This window comes from Lissotriton vulgaris, chromosome 12 (genome assembly GCF_964263255.1).
Source record: "Lissotriton vulgaris chromosome 12, aLisVul1.2, whole genome shotgun sequence".
In the NCBI taxonomy this organism is placed as follows: domain Eukaryota; kingdom Metazoa; phylum Chordata; class Amphibia; order Caudata; family Salamandridae; genus Lissotriton; species Lissotriton vulgaris.
In genome coordinates this window covers 788,565,386-788,582,633 of record NC_141700.1, presented here as the reverse complement: position 1 = coordinate 788,582,633, position 17,248 = coordinate 788,565,386, and the positions used below count along the sequence as shown (strand labels likewise).

Genomic DNA, 17,248 nt, shown 5'->3' with positions numbered 1-17,248 from the left:
AAACATGGGTATGCCGATTTTAATTTTGCTTCCATTTTGCATTCCCTCTAACAGTGGCAAATACCCTCAGCAAGCGCAGCTGACAGCGCTATTAGATCAAGGTAATGACACCAACATGCCTAATCTGGGAAACACTACATAGCAATATTTAAGTATGGTAACATAGAGTTGTCTTTTTCTTATGTTCCCTTATATTCAGATTAACTAAAAAGAAAGTGATTCAAAAGCATGTACCTCTTCAGTGGTGTACCTTGCGACAAAAATACTTCAGAAATATCAGATTTTTAAGGTATGCGTTAATGCCGTACGAAAAATGTGATTAAAAGACTAATACTACAAAGTATGTAAAGTGTGTAAACACACCAAGATAATATTAGAACATATTATGATGCTAGGACCTGTCTTTGATATAAAATCTATACTTACCTGTACAGTGCCTGCCTCTAAATGACAAATGAGAGTCTTTAGATATGAATAACATATAATTAATAAAGGCACCAAGTTTAAAAAAACTTTTAATCGTACGAATAGACTCTCAGACAGTAACCATTTTTTGTTCTCACTCAAACTTAGAACCAGTTCTCTAAATTAAGGATCCCAAAGTTTCACTTTATTCTTCAACATATGATGTGATTTAATGGATACAAAACCACGCGGCAGGAGTAAATAAGGTATTTCTATGGAATAGATAATACTATGATAAAAAATATACAGCCGAATTTGAATTCAAATGGGTACATATCTATTTTTCAGAATACCCAACATTGGATTAATGATATTAAATGTGTCACCACAAGAGGCAAATACGTTGATACGTCATCCCATTCTTTGTTGTGTAAGTAGAAATAGTCCTTACCTTATTCCACCTACATCCCAAATCCTCATCTTTTCATCCCTTTAGTTAGGTTGCCTCTGTTTTGATAATGTAAGGCCTTATTCCTCTGTATCTATGTCTATACCAGTTCTTTGGACCCTCTCTCTTTATTCTATCTTTCTTTTCATGAAATTCTAGTGCCTAATAGAGAACTGCTGGTAACAATATCTATTCCCAAAGAAAACTATCAAAACTAGAACTATTAATGAGATAGATACACTTTAAGTGACGATCTTTCATCTAGCTAGTAATGCTAATTGCCAAAAAATATGCACTGATGTATCTGGAGAGCATAAAAATTAGATAGTCTGGCGTTAATTATAATCTGCTGTTTGCACTAAAAAGCTAAAAAATGTACATATACTCTTATAGCAACGGCAATAGACCCGTAAAATATAGAAATATAAACTGAGTTGTAAATAGCTGTAATGTAGAAGTGTGTCTGAATTGTAAATATATTTAAATATGTTTTTGTTCTTGTTGTTTCTGTTTAGGTTAAATCACTGTTTTTGATTTATGTTTAACATACGAATGACGGTCACCTGACGAAGGCCTCAGGCCGAAACGCGCGTAGTTCCACTCAACCGCATTGCCTTCATCAATTTACCAACAACTGAATATTTCGTATATCACGGGGTTAATGTATATATGTAATTGTGTCTATGTAAATTTTTCTGTTCTCACTTATTAATGTTTCTTGATATCATGGAATACACATCAAGCTTCTTCTTAAATGTAAACAATGAATTAAAAAAGTAAATGAATTTTGCACAAAAGATATAAATAACAAACAAAATATACCAAAAACAAATAATATATAATAAACTAAAGAATTTTTGTATAAATTTTCGTTTCAGCACACATTTATTTGATTGTTTTAAAGGGTCTATTATTTTGTTTAGATTCTGATTCAGGGAGTATCCTTTCCCTTAGAGTTTAGCTACACTGCCTTTCTCTACATAGTTTACCTTCCCTACGAGTAGCTAACTGTTTACATTGTAGGGGCCCCTTCTTTCTCATAGAATGTAGTAAAAAGCTGCCACCTAGCAGTTAGGTAGTAAAAAGCTGCCACCTAGCAGGTACATAGTAATGAGCTGCCACCCAGAAGTTACATAGTAATGAGCTGCCACCTAGCAGTTACATAGTAATGAGCTGCCACGTAGCAGTTTATGCAGTAATAAGCTGCCACCTAGCAGTCACATAGTAATGAGCTGCCACCTAGCAGTTACATAGTAGTGAGCTGCCACCCAGCAGTTACGGAGTAATGAGCTGCCACCTAGCAGTTACATAGTAATGAGCTGCCACCCAGCAGTTACGTAGTAGTAACTGCCACCTAGCAGTCATGTAGTAAAAAGCTGCCACCTAGCAGTTACGTAGTAATGAGCTTCCACCTAACAGTTACGTAGTAATGAGCTGCCACCCAGCAGTTACGTAGTAATGAGCTGCCACCTAGCAGTTACATAGTAATGAGCTGCCACCCAGCAGTTACGTAGTAGTAACTGCCACCTAGCAGTCATGTAGTAAAAAGCTGCCACCTAGCAGTTACATAGTAATGAGCTGCCACCCAGCAGTTACGTAGTAGTAACTGCCACCTAGCAGTCATGTAGTAAAAAGCTGCCACCTAGCAGTTACGTAGTAATGAGCTTCCACCTAACAGTTACGTAGTAATGAGCTGCCACCCAGCAGTTACGTAGTAATGAGCTGCCACCTAGCAGTTACATAGTAATGAGCTGCCACCCAGCAGTTACGTAGTAATGAGCTGCCACCTAGCAGTTACATAGTAATGAGCTGCCACCGAGCAGTTTATGCAGTAATAAGCTGCACCTAGCAGTTACATAGTAATGAGCTGCCACATAGCAGTTACATAGTAATGAGCTGCCACCTAGCAGTTTATACAGTAATAAGCTGCCACCTAGAAGTTACATAGTAATGAGCTGCCACCGAGCAGTTTATGCAGTAATAAGCTGCACCTAGCAGTTACATAGTAATGAGCTGCCACCTAGCAGTTACATAGTAATGAGCTGCCACCTAGCAGTTTATACAGTAATAAGCTGCCACCTAGAAGTTACATAGTAATGAGCTGCCACCTAGCAGTTACGTAGTAATGAGCTGCCACCTAGCAGTTTATGCAGCAATGAGCTGCCACCCAGCAGTTACATAGTAATGAGCTGCCACCCAGCAGTTACCTAGTAATGAGCTGACGATAAGCACTGCAGTACTATACCCAGTGCTGCACCTAAACTAAGCACTCCATGCCATGTTGCTATGGCCTCCATAGGCAGTCATGCCCTTGTGTATCTATGTGTCTGTACCCCATGTGGCAGTTGTGCCCTTGCACAATGTTGGGGACCCGTACTGCTTTGATATCAGTTCACGCAAGCGCAGCCAGATTACCGTGACGTTGCTGGTGCTGGAGTACGGCACCACCGCTAGCTTCCACTCCTTTCCTTGGTTCCCCGTCAAGGTGAATAGGGCGTTTCCAGGCGCTACACCTGTTAAGACAAGAAAATCACATTATTAATATTCACAGCACAGGTCACCTGAAACTGAGCCACTTGCAGACCCCTTTGGAGCCAGGGGAGTCTGCCCTGTTTCGCTCTCGACTGCGCTGCCTGCGAGAAGCCCCTGTACGCAGAGTCCTGTCTGCCAGGAGGAAGCGAAGCACTGGTCTGGGGAAAACTCAGTCACCAAGGCAGACTCCTCACCCTACTACTAACAACTGGCTAGGTAAGGGGGCGGGAAAGCACAAACAGCAATGATTGGCTCAGAGGAAAACAGAGTAGGAAGAACCCAGGAAGTGAGAAACAGTTCTAAGAAGTAGGATCACTAGAACAAATTTGGATGGACAAAGGACATTTTCTCCAAAACAGAGATTTACCTAACAAGACTTACAAAATATAAGAAGCTGCACCAGGAAAGACTCAAATTCTAGTAAAGATTTCCAAATATCTCCTTTATTATTATTCTTCAGAATAAACTTTAAAATCCAACCAACGTGTTTTGTTCCATACTCTCCTGGAACTTCATCAGGGCTCTAAAGTGCATATAGCAATGTCTGGTTTTTGAAACCAGACCGCAAAGTATTTCAACATGGATACGTATCATGGTATCTGTCATGGGGCTTGGTCGGAATTTGCTGTAGCCCATAGAACAGTTGGAAGATCCAATATGGAGGACTTTTCATTTAAATTTCCATGGATGACATATCAAGCTATTAAATCCTAAAAATACATCACTATATACACTTTAGAGCCCTGAAGAAGTTCCAGGAGTGTACGGAATGAAACGCGTTGGCTGGATTTTAACGTTTATAATGAAGAATACTAATAAAAGAGATATTTTGAACTCTATACTGGCTTTGGACTCTTTCCTGGTGCACCTTGTAATATTTTGTAAGCGTTTGATCTGTTGAACAGGGGCACTAAATGGTGGCAGGTGCCAGATGGATTGTGCATGGGTCACTCAACTTGTTCTGAATGAAGATCGAGGTGCAGCCTATACAGTCCGCCACTGGCTTTCTCTTTTCTTTATCTAATAAGATTGACAAACTATGCCAAAGCGCCATGAGACTCTCACGGGTGAGTAGTCGTGCTTAACAAGCACCGAGTGGTTGAGTGATTGACTGATAAATTAGTGTAGTACCATGAAAAAGCAGTGACTTTGGGCTGCTAAACAAGTGTGCGGCACTGTGCAATATAACAGTGTTCCAAATCAATCAAACAGGATTTGTAGAGTGCAGCTACTTCACCTGTCAGAGTCTCGAGGCGCTCTGATAACTCTACCTGTTCTCCTATTGGTTGAACACCCAAGTCTTGAGGTCCATCCTGAATTGCTGGAGCGATGGTGAGGCAAATGATCCTAGAGAAGCTTCTAGACACTACACCAATGTGTTCGCTCAATCTAGGTGTATGCAATCCAACCAGTGAACACGACCTGCGTCATTTCAATTGTGGACTATTATGGGGGACTTAAAGTTGAGGCCTGGGAAGTTCATGATAACTTTGCTTCACACTCTTTGTTGCACAATATTGTGTGGAAGAGGAAGACAGTGGTAGATTCACATGGTGGATGTCAGTGACTTCACAGACACTCAAGATCTAAGTTACTGATGCACTGCAGTGGAGATGATGTCTCTGAGCGCCCGAACTCGGTGTTTGGGATGCAGAATGGGCGAGCGCGTCACGGGGGGGTTCACGGAAGACGAGCTCCCCGTCATTGAGGCAGATCGCCCCAAAACTTCCTCCACCCTCTGCACTTTCTGCATGGCAGAGATGAAAGGTGCAGAAACAAGGCTCACTGGAGAGATGCCAATGACCTCCTGGCTCCCACATGTGGCTCCATTGAACAGCTGAGGGTGTCTCATCATAAGAGCCACTCTGCTGCCTCGACCCATGGTGAATAGCCCACAAGAACCGGCCCTGCCAGAATGTGCGTGACACTTAGAAACCATCAATAAACTGTTTGGAGGAGTGGGTGAGGGAATGGAAGCAGTAGTTCCACGCCTTTGCAATCAAAAGGAGAGAGGATGCAACCTTATGGCTAGAGCGGTCGACCTCGAAGCCGTTGGAACTGGGTTCGAGTCTCGGTAACAACGCTCAACATCCTGTGATTCGGGGCAAATCACTTAAGCTCCTCGTGCCTAGCAAAAAAATGAAATGTGTCCTCATGTAACAAAACTGGTGCTCATGTAAAGCACTTTGATACCTGATGTCTCGGGTCTAGTTTGCGCTATATAAAACTTAAAAAAAAAAAAAAATGCCTATTGCATCAAGATGTGCTGCTACTGAGTTGTTGTTTTTAAATGCTCTTTTTTAAGAAAAAAAACCTTTATTTTAGTTTTCCATAAACAGCAGCACCAATAGAGGCAGAAATTAACAGTGGTGGAACACAGATCTTTGTCTTTGCGCAACTTCACAAATAAGTACATGATTAATTATCAACTTCACCAGATATTAGACGGCATTAACCTTAAAATAAGAACATCAAAGCCTCAACAAGCCTCCTCCTCTGTTGTACATCCACTGCCATCTGATTCAAGCTGATCGCTCGAGTACCCCACAGCTCCCTCCAGGACATGAGGTCCTCCTCCAGCTTCTCATCCCTTCTCCTAGCCATCATGCGCATCTCCTCAGCCAAATACCACTCACGCAACCCCTCAACCATGCACCCAGGGAGGGTGCGCGTCCCCATCCAGGTTATCACCACCCTACGCTTGGCCAGGACCAGAAGGAGTTGTAGTAATTTGTACTCCACTTTACATTTCCTAGGTTTTGAAACATGACCAAGTAGACAATGTAGTGGGGACGTCTTCACCCGAAAACCCATTCCCTGTCTTATCTCCACAACGCGGAACCAGAAGCAGTGTATCTCGGGACAGCCCCAGGCCAGATGTAAAAAGTCTGCCCACGTGGCACCACAGCGTGGGCACGTATCTGAGCTCGTGGGGTCGATGCGGCTCAGAGCCGATGGAGTCATATATGTGCAATGTAGATAGTCGAAGTGCATCAGCTTGAAGTGCACGTTTCAGGACACTGTACGAGTGAGTGTATGTAGGTTCAGGGAGTCTGAGAGGTCCCCGGCCCATGCCAAGCGAGCCCTGGGGGGCCACTACGGCTGAACACATAGCACTATGAAGAAGGGAGATGAGCCGACGGCCTGAGCCACAAGTAAGCATTATGTCCAAAGTTTGCGTAGTGGGACGCATGTTAGGGTATGAGAGCCATGTTGCCCCAGCTAGGTCTGAGAGGCCGGGCTGCAACTAAGTTAGGATTGGAAGGGCTGCACCTTGAGTTTGGCTTAACAGGTTGAAGGACTCAATAACGAACGGCCTTGTTGTGCTTACCTTGCGTGTCATGAGCAGCGCACTCTATAATGCCAGCAACTTGACACCACATGACTGCAAAGGGAAACAGCCTTTACAACGCAGTCATTTCATCGTATGTCACTACAACGCATGACACTTCAACGCATGTCACTACAACGCAAGCATGTCATCACAACGCATAGTACCCCTGTACTGTCCAACACTTACCCTACTGTTGCACTCACTGGAGTTAGAATAGTAATTTTTACCCCTACACTATCCAACACTTACCCTACTGTTGCACTCACTGGAGTTAGAATAGTAATTTTTACCCCTACGCTATCCAACGCTTACCTTAAATGCAATGTAATGGTATGCGTTTTAATGGTATAATGCAATGTAATGGAATGCGTTGTAAATGTAGCTTTAAAAAATTCGATGTAGTGGCATGCGATGTAAATGTATTTATTGTAAAGGATGTTGCAATGCAAAAACTACATTGTAAAGGCGTGCATTGTAAATGTATGCGTTGTAACATCACACATTCGACTGGAAATGTTCTGTTCGCGAGCATGAAGCCATCTGGTACCCCTAAAAGGATTAGTCGTGTATTGTGCTGTAAACTCTGGGGAGAGGCAGGGAGGCGGGCCCATTCTGTCCCTCCACTCTGATAGGCTGCAAAGACAAACCAACGTTTTCCCAAAGAAGGTTACCTGTGGCTCCATCGAGGCCTTACCTGTATCACTGGCGTAAACACTCATCCTCACGTTGGCCGAGGGTCCGTACAAGAAGTACCGGAAGCGGAGCTCCAAGCATCCGGGCGAGCTGAACGAGGGGCTCACGAGGGTCCCCTTCTGACCAGGAGTCCCCCATCCTGAATCCATCAGCATGTAAAGTCCAGCTAGGGAGAAACAAGGAACAGAGATTGCTTCAAGGTTCAAAAATGCGCAGGAAAAAAGGTGCATCATTAACTCGACACAAGGATGCTGAGATTGTCTGACCCAATCAGAATTCCTGGAATGCTGTAACTTCCTCCTGCTGTTTGTCTGCACCCTAGGGTCAGTGTTGGGGTTCAAGAGGCAGACACAGAAAGTGGCTGCGTTTATTTGACTCTGCACATTGCATTTTCTTGTGGGTTTCCCTAAACAGGTGAGTTGGTGTGAGAGACAAACCCCCTCTCCGTGCAATCATTTAGCCCAACAAAGCACGATGCACCTTGTGTTGTTCTGCAATCTCTGCAAAGATCCAAGGTCACGTTTTATTAAACCTGTCTTGCGTGATATGAGACCCTGTTCCTATCAGGAGGGATTTGATTTCTTACGCCCTTTATCCACTGCGGCTGTTTGTATTCCTCTGCTTCACTTCACTCGAACTGCCTTTTCAATTAGGAAACTTTATGAACTGTAATATGCAATTACGTCTTTAATTGATTTTATAGCATTATTTATTTAATATTTATGCGTGGAACACTGATATGATGAATTCGTTCATGCAGGGGGAGTTAGAACGATGCTGATTGATGATATATGTGGTGAGTCCTACATTTTAACCCCTTGGCCGCGGGGGTAATTCACCCGCTGTGCTGGGGGGCGCGCACAGCACCTCGATGCTCGTGACGAGCTCAGCTCGTCATGAGACATGGTGGCCGTGTGCTCATGACGAACTGAGCTCGTCATGGCCACACCCGGTTCCTCAGAACGTTCAGCACAGCAGGGGAATGAGTCTCGCGTGTGAGCGTTGGAGCCGTTATGACAAGCTCAGCCCGTCATGAGCGCGCGGCCACCGTGGCTCATAACATGCTGAGCTCGTCATGGCCACACCGGTTTCCTCAGAACGTTCAGCAAAGCGTGGAATGAGCCTCGTGTGCGAGCGTTGGAGCCGTTATGACGAGCTCAGCCCGTCATGAGCGCGCGGCCACCGTGGCTCATGACGAGCTGAGCTCGTCATGGCCACATCCGTTTCCTCAGAACGTTCAGCACAGCAGGGGAATGAGCCCCGCGTGCGAGCGTTGGAGCCGTTAGGACAAGCTCAGCTCATCATGAGCACGCGGCCACCGTAGCTCACGATGAGCTGAGCTCGACATGAGAATGGGAGGGGTTAAAGTTTAATCATGTACTTTGTGTCTTTTTTGTATCGTTTCTTAAGAACTATATTATGTATATATGCAAACTTTTATGATTCTTAAGAATCAAATAAAGTTATTTGACTGACTGACTCTGTTGGGTACTGTTAGGGTGGTGGGAGCTAATAGCCATACTGCCCACATTCAGACTTGCGATACTCCTTAATGTGCCCTTACGTCTGTTTAGGTAAACATTTGTAGGATGAGAAATGAACATCAGTTAAAACCCTTTGCAGAAAGCATATACCCGTGGTAATACCCTAGGCAGAAGGCAATAACATTACAATATGACCACCTGTGTGGACAACATGTGGCTCCATTGACTGCCCATCTTTAGAGTTTTCATTGCAGTCACACCTGTGTGTGTGTGGTATTTCTAGGGCGTGGTAGGGTTGGCTGGCCTATATTTATGGACCAGTGGCCTGCAGAGAGAGATAAGCGAGAAAAGGAGGGCAGAGTGAGGAAAGAATTGAAGATCTGAGTAATGCCCAAAGAAGGAACGAAGAGAGTGTAAGGGGAAAACTTTTGGGGCAGAAGAGAAAAGGAAGGCAAGGTAGGGGCTAGATCAGGATGGAGAAAAATGGTGCAGATGTTTATTAGTGGGAGCATCTTGTAAACTCTGAGTGGATTGGCACTGAAGGGGGCGTGGCTGAGGTGAAACGGTAGTGGAGGAGGGGAGGACTATATATGAAGAGAAATAAACAATTGAGGAGGAAGAGGGTAGGTTAAAGAAATGTTTGAGAGAAGGAATGATGAAAAGTGGGTGAAACGAGGCTGAAGAGAAAGGAGGGAACAAGAGTAGAGCAGAGAAGGGGCAGCGGGTAAAGGAGAAACAGCAGTGGGGGAGCCAGGAGTAAAGAAGAGAGGAATGACAGTGGAGGAGAGAAGGACAACAGTGCAAGTGGGAGGTACCAAACCCTGTAAAGTGGTAATGAAATCTGTAACAAGGGATGGAAAACTGTAGGTGCTCAAATGAAGGAAGGGCAGGAGAGGAGAATACAGAGAAATGAATGTAGATGCAATGATGGGGAGTGAGAATGAGAGGCAAGGATGCAGGACAGGAGATAGATCAAACAGGAAAGAGCTGGAGACAGACTAAGAGAGTGTGATGATACACTCCAGAGAGTGCATCCGCTGCTGGGGTCTCGAGGGTGCACTCAGAGCCTGCTTGAACCTTGCAAAGATTAAGCATGTTAGGAATACCCTCACCCATCTCATCCATCCCACCCACTGCCCTCAGCCTTTCATACTTGGAATGGTGGTCCCATGGCATTCATGTGCTGCTCCAAACTCAACCTCCCTTTGATTCATGTAAGAATGAGGCAAGAATGTTCAAACTAGCAATGTGCAAAATATTGTGTGAACTCAACAAAAGTGGGGTGCCCTTGAGATCTCTTCTTTCCCCTCCTCCCCGTCCCTCTTTCAAGAGGTTCAGGGATTAGGTGGAGTTCAGGTTTCAAGTCTATGCACACAGACCCAGGTGGGGTTGAGGAACGTCTCTGGACCAGGGTTTTGCGCAGAAGAAAGGGACCCCCTGGAATCCACTCACTGCTTGGCTTGGAGAAGTCGTCGTCTGGACCAGTTCCGGGGCTCTCGGTTGGGCCGGTCCACTGCTCCCAAGCTAGCCCGGGGTCTTCCCAGCCACAGAGATCGCCCTGAGTGTCGAAATCACAGCTGGCGAGACACGCTGGATAAGGAGAAGAAGAGGGCGGTTATCAGACCATGTCTAGTGAGCAAAGCAGCTACATTTGTTCCCAGGAAGGACCTCTCTTAACAGTCAGATGCACCACAAGCTGAACTAGACAAAAGATCAAGTTATCCCAGTATCTAGACCGTCCCAGAAGTAGCCCCCATGAGAGGACCCGGGTAGGAAAGAACCAATCATGGACGCAATCTCTACTCACGAGATCCCAACAACCATGCTTCTTTGGGGGCCTAGGCGGCCTGATATCCAGTGACCTGGGGTGAAACAGAGCAAACACAGCCAAGAGCAGCATGCAAGGAAGTCACTATCCAAGGCAGGTACAAACACACATCTAGGAAAGAACAATTCACAAACGCAATCTCTAATCACGAAATCCCAATACCCGTGCTTCTCTTCTCTAGGTCCCTAGGCGGCCTGAAATCTTGGGACCTGGGGGTGAAACCGCACAAACACAGCCAAGAGCTGCATGCAAGGAACCCACTATCCGAAGCAGGTACAAACACTCAGCTAGGAAAGAACCATTAACAGACGCAATCTCTAGTCACGAGAGCCCAACACCCATGCTTCTCTTCGCTAGGATCCAAGGAGTCCTGAGATCCAGTGACCTGGGGGTGAAGCAGCACAGACACAACCAAGAGGGCAGAGCAATGCATCCAAGGCTCCCTGCGCATAAGGCAGAATAATGCTTTTATAGGGTAGAGCAATGCATTTTATTTTTTGTTCATTTTATTTTAGATGTTTTATATAGCGCTGAGCTGACAGGAGGGTATCGGAGCGCTTTACATCAGTTACAGAGCAGACCAAGACAGACCAAAACATAATACAATAAAGCGGGAAATTCTGAATAAAAATATGAATAATGTCAATGATGAAGAGTTCCAGTAAGTCTTGTTGACACAGCGTCGGAGAGGAGTGAGGTGTCTACTTCAGCACTCCGACGGCTCCTATCGGTTCGCTAGGGATCGATCGAGGAACAGGATTTTGAGCTGACTTTTGAATTTGGTGAAGGAGATAATAGTTCTGATGTTGGAGGGAATAGAGTTCCAGATTTTGGGCGCATTTCCTGTGAAGGACCTGGCCACGGTTTTTTGTTTTCCTGTTTTCAGCGGGATGAGTAGTAGGGTGTTAGAGCTTCTGAGGTTCCTGGTCAGACCTGCTTTTTTGAGTTGGCAGCCAGATATTCGGGTTTGCCGGTGTGTAGGGCTTTGTGTGTGAGGCAGGCTGTTCTGAAGTTCGCCCGCATTTCTACCGGTAGCCACTTGAGCTCTCCGAGTGCAAGTGAGATGTGATCAAATTTCTTGATTCCGGTGACGATTCTGGCAGCCGCATTGAGAGTTGTTTTCAGAGGAGCAAGATGTGTTTTAGCTATTCCCGAGAGGACTGCATTTCCATAGTCTAATCTTGACAGCCCCAATGATTGGGTGGCCTGTTTGAGATCTTTGGGCGGGATGAAAGGATTTATTTTGTTCAGTAGCTTCAGGTTGAGGAAGGTGCTCTTAGCTGAGTTCTTAATGTATTTGGTCATGTCCAGTTTTGGGTCCAGCGTAATGCGTAATGATTTAACAGAGTCGGCCAGGGTGAGGTTCCCATTGAGCGCATTGATAGCATTTATTTGTGGGTTCTCTTCTTTGCTCGATATGAGGAGTAATTCAGTTTTGTCCGTATTCAGTTTTAAGTGGTTACTTTACAGCCAAAGCTGCACTTCCCTCAGTATGTCGTTGAGTCTTTGAATGTCTTTAACCCCTCCCATGCTCATGACGAGCTCAGCTCGTCATGAGCCATGGTGGCCATGTGCTCATGACGAGCTGAGCTCGTCATAACGGCTGCAACGCTCACACGCGGGGCTAATTCCTCCGCTGTGCTGAACGTTCTAAAGAAATGGGTGTGGCCGTGACGAGCTCAGCTCGTCATGAGCACAGCGCCACCATGCTGCGTGACGAGCTGAGCTCGTTACGAGCACCGGGGCGCTGTGCGCAGCCCCCGCCCCCCAGCACAGCGGGGAATTATCCCCACAGGGAAGGGGTTAACAGAGGAGATTTCCAAGTAAATTGGAGTATCATCATCATATAGGTGGAAGGGAATGTTAGCTTTTTTGAGTAGGGTGGTGAGGGGTTCTATGTAAATTCTGAAGAGTTGAGGGGAGAGCACTCACCCTTGAGAAACTCCTCTATTGACTTGTTGAAGGTCGGATTCAAAGCTTTCCTCTGGGAGCGATTGTGTAGGAATGAGGAGAACAAGTTAAGGACCACCTCGTCAAGTCCGGACCTTTCTTCGAGAGCCTTGATGAGAAGTTTGTGATCTACTGTGTCGAATGCTGCAGATAGGTCTAGGAGAATGAGGAGGCAACATTGGTCTGAGTCTAGTGATTCGTGGATATCATTGATGATGTTGAGGATCGCGGTTTCTGTGCTGCAGCCTTTCCTGAATCCCGACTGATGGGAGTCAAGGAGGTTGATACTGTCCAAATTGTTGGAGAACACATCTTTCTAGGATTTTGGATAGAAGAGGAAGGTTCGAGACAGGTCTGAAGTTATTCAAATCGTTTGTATCTAGCACAGGTTTTTTCAGCAGTGGGGTGACTTGTCCTATTTTGAGGCAGTCTGGAAGGATTCCGCTTTTTAGGGAGCTGTTTATAATCTGGCACCAGAGTGGGGCTAAGGAGAGTTTCAGCTTTTTGGTCAGTTGTGCGGGTAGAGGGTCTAGGACGTGAGATAAAAGCTTGGAGGTGGAGATCAGTTTGACTATCTCCTCTTCTGGGATGGGATGGAAGAGTGACCAGGGTTTAGTGTGGGGTAAGAGTGCGCTACCAAACACCCCAGATGGGCTGCTTTTGGAAAGGGGGGTGCTATTGATGTCCAGTGAGCGCTTGATCTTGGAAATCTTGTAATTGAAGTAGTTGGCGAGGTTGTCGCAAACATCTTTGGATGCCTGCCCTAGGGACGTAGCGGGTTTGGAGGTTTGTTGTCTGATGATGTTAAAGAGCTCCTTGGGTCTGTTTTTTGCGCTATTCAGTGTGGAGCGGAAAAATTTGAATTTTCTTGTTCTTGATGTGACTGTTGTTCTGCTTCCAGACTGTTCTGAGTTGATCGCGGTGGATAGTAGTAGGATTGCTACTCCACCGTCTTTCTGTGGCTCTTAATTGTCTCCTTTTCTCGTTAATGTCTGAGTCGAACCATGATCTGGATGGAATAGCTCAGCTTTTTTTTATTTTAGAGTTGCTAGTTGATCAAGCAAGACTACCATATTCGAGTTATAGAGCGAGGTGAGATCGGTTGTGGAGAGGTGGTCATTGCCGCTGGGGAGGAGCGAATTTAGTCTTTCTTCCATGACGCCAAGGTGAATCTGGGTGAGATTTCTGGACCATTTGGGTGGGTCTTGTATGGGTGGCAGGGATAGCACTCTATGGTTGATGTGGAATAAGATCACGTGGTGATCCCACCAGTCCACTGGTAATGCATCCAAGGCTCCCTGCACATAGGGCTGAACAATGCATCCAAGGCTCCCTGCACATAGCGCAGAACAATGCATCCAAGGCTCCCTGCACATAGCCCAGAACTATGCATCCAAGGCTCCCTGCGCATAGGGCAGAACAATGCCTCCATAGGGTAGAGCAATGCATCCAAGGCTCCCTGTGCATAGGGCAGAGCAATGCATCCAAGGCTCCCTGCGCATAGGGCAGAACAATGCATCCTGAGGGTAGAGCAATGCATCCAAGGCTCCCTGCGCATAGGGCAGAGCGATGCATCCAAGGCTCCCTGCGCACAGGGCAGGAGTGTGTCCGGATATTGCTGAATCTCTGCAAAAAAACTTCTGGTTCCTTAAGGTGCTTGCATTGCGTGAGCTACTGACAACCACACTCCATTTTACCTGCACCCCCCATGCTAGCCTCACGCATTCAGCCAGAAAGCCTTACTTGTGCACGGTCCTTTACGGATGGAGATCTCGTCGAGCGCAATGTTCATATTTGGTCGAGCACCTCTGATGGCTTCGAAGACCACCTGTAGTGGAAGAGAAGGATCATTTCATCACAAGAGATAGAGTGAGGGATGTTTTTACCTTTTCGTGAGGTCTCCTATTTGGAAGGGGCTAGTTCAACAATTAAACCACATCTTGATCAGGGTACAGGATTATGTGCGATAACTAAACCACAGGCAATTCAAGGGTGTAAACCAGATCAGGTGCACAGGAGTGGCAGCCTCTCTAAACCTTCTGATGCTAATGGGATCTGCACCCCTAGTGGTGGGCGGATCCCCAAGTAATAGAAAAATTTGGTGCCTGAGTGCCGAATAGATCACCGTGGGGCATGTCCACCACTGGAGTCATTTGTGCATCAACAACGCCATACAGGAAACACCCTGGCCTCCCAGGCAGGACAAAATACAACTGCATAACTGAATGTTGTCACGTAAACAAATGGTGGATGGAATGCTGAACAATGCAAACATTCACCCCCAGTCAAGAGATCTGGGTTACGTCAATTGTTATTTTGCTCACCATGCCATCCCAGTTTGGACCCAGCCATATGCAAATCAGTCTTGACCCTGCTCCTCATGGGAACAGTCCAGACCGATTGCCAGGCCAGGTCATCCCTGGACTGGAAACAAGCATCCTGGGACCGGTTTCTGGGTATTACCCTTCATCAGCCAGCCAAACTTGAATCTAGTGGCACAGTGAGTAAGGGACCCACGTCTGTTCTTACCCATCCCACTTAGGGCGAAAAGTGTTGCACAAAGAAATGAAGGACAGAATGCAGTTTGGCTGGACTGTTACCATGAGGAGCAGGGTCAAGACTGATTTGCATATGGCTGGGTCTAACCCACATCTGTGACTGGGGGTGAATGTTTGATTAATTCTGCAATCCGCTCATCATCAGTTCTTTTTGCAACTGAGTGTTGCCAGCAGGAATATCAGACCAATGAGCAGGGCAGCAGTTGGCAGGGACTCTTAGTTTGTCAGCTGCAAAACAAAAGCTCCGAACAAAAGCTCTGAAATAGGCCCAAGACCTCCTGCCCGATCCCTATTGGTCAAATGGCAGCGGGCGTGTCTTCAGCCAATGAGGATCAACCATGTTATGTTCGAAGGTGCTCTGGTACCAAGGAACTGAACCAAAGAAGTGTATTCTTCTATTAACATATTCTGCTGGTCGCATCTTTTGCTGGTAGTTTAGTTCCTAACTCTCCTGGCTCTGCCAAGGTGCCCTTTGTAGGAGCCGAAAGATATTTTATTACCAAAAGAGCTGTCATACTTGTTCTAAAGGATATTCCCCTACAAAGTTTAAAATAATTTATTTGTGTACTTTTAATTTCTTTCTCTCTACCTCTCTCCCTAGCCCTTTAATCTAGACATGCCATCTTTCTATCAGTGTTTTAAAATAAGAAATGATTGTTGTGCCTTTTAAGCAAGTGCCATCCACAGCACACGGTCAGTAACAGTCCACTTAGGGAAGTTTCTTACTCGGCATTGGTCCCTGCTGTGTAAAAGGAAATTCATGGGATGAGAAAGAGTTGGGGAGACGTCTGCTCTGGGTACCAGCAGGGCACAATGCCCGCATAATTGCTTATGCCATAAGTTAGGCCACCTGTAGCTACCTTAGGAAGAACATTAAGTACCTAAGAATAACCCACTTACAAATTATTTTCACCCCCCATCAGTGAAGACTCAACAACTGTTCTAGCATAAAGGCATGGTGTTGTTGCACCATGTTGCATTTAATTTACAGGTGTTACCAAACTTGTTTTCTGAAAACAAGCTCTGTGCAAGTCTGGCTGCTATTTCAACAGTTATGCAGTTTATTTCTTTTTTTTTATTTATAAAGTTTTATATAGCGCAAACTTGATCCCAAAGGATATCAGAGCTTGATACAATTTGAGGGAAAGGAAGGAAACAGATCACAACAATACTAAAATGGGGAATCTAATAGGCATTGAATCATATAGTTGGGTGGAGTTCTGTATTTTCCGGCTGCAGCTGATCTCAAGCCGATTGAAGATGCAAGAGCTGGTTGTAGGAGACCCTGTAGACACCCAAGGCCATGAGCAAACGTTATCTGAGGTTGTATGTTATTGGCGTCTCACCTGCATGGGCTGTTGGGTTCCATTGGCCACAGCCACTGATGCTGGAAGCCACGTGTTGGACTGAATGCCTCTCTTGTTCCAGATGATCTGTTCCCCGGAGGCACTCTTTGTCAAGACCCTCAGCTCAGCGTCCGCGAAGCCATACATGTAGTAGTAAAACTCCACGCACAACTCAGACATTGAGCAAATCTCACGGCTCTCCAGCTTAGCCGAACCCCCCTCTCCAAACTCATTAGCATTCTGGTAAATGTAATATCCCTCTGTGAAAAAAAATGTTATGATTAGCGGGAGATGGCTGCCAGCAGCTCAATCAAGGGCAAAGTATCTGAGCTGTGTGCCTTAAAATAAGATGGAGACAACTTTCTGGGTTAGGAACATCGCAGACATATTCGAACAAAGCAGCCATCTTTGAATACAGCAGCCATTTTAGAACATAGCCGTCATTTTAGAACACAGCAGCCCTTTTAGAATACAGCAGCCATCTTATAACACAGCAGCCATTTTAGAACACAGCAGCCATTTTAGAACACAGCAGCCAACTTAGAACACAACAGACATTTTAGAGCACAGCAGCCATTTTAGAACATAGCAGACATCTTGTAACACAGCAGCCATTTTAGAACACAGCAGCCAGCAGCCAATTTAGAACTCAGCAACTATTTTTTGAGCA

General features: G+C 45.6%; 1 protein-coding gene across 1 annotated transcript in view; it reads right to left on the bottom strand.

Annotated features, from left to right (window-relative positions):
* The window catches only part of LOC147678728 (IgGFc-binding protein-like), a 247,706-nt gene that overhangs the window by 169,229 nt on the left and 61,229 nt on the right, over positions 1-17,248 (bottom strand). Inside the window, exons 11-15 of the mRNA XM_086946187.1 lie at positions 16,579-16,838; positions 14,418-14,502; positions 10,349-10,486; positions 7,414-7,578; positions 3,269-3,366 (exon numbers count right to left, since the gene is read on the bottom strand). Of these exons, the coding sequence (XP_086802313.1) occupies positions 3,269-3,366; positions 7,414-7,578; positions 10,349-10,486; positions 14,418-14,502; positions 16,579-16,838 (746 nt within the window). The remainder of the gene's footprint in view (positions 1-3,268; positions 3,367-7,413; positions 7,579-10,348; positions 10,487-14,417; positions 14,503-16,578; positions 16,839-17,248) is intronic.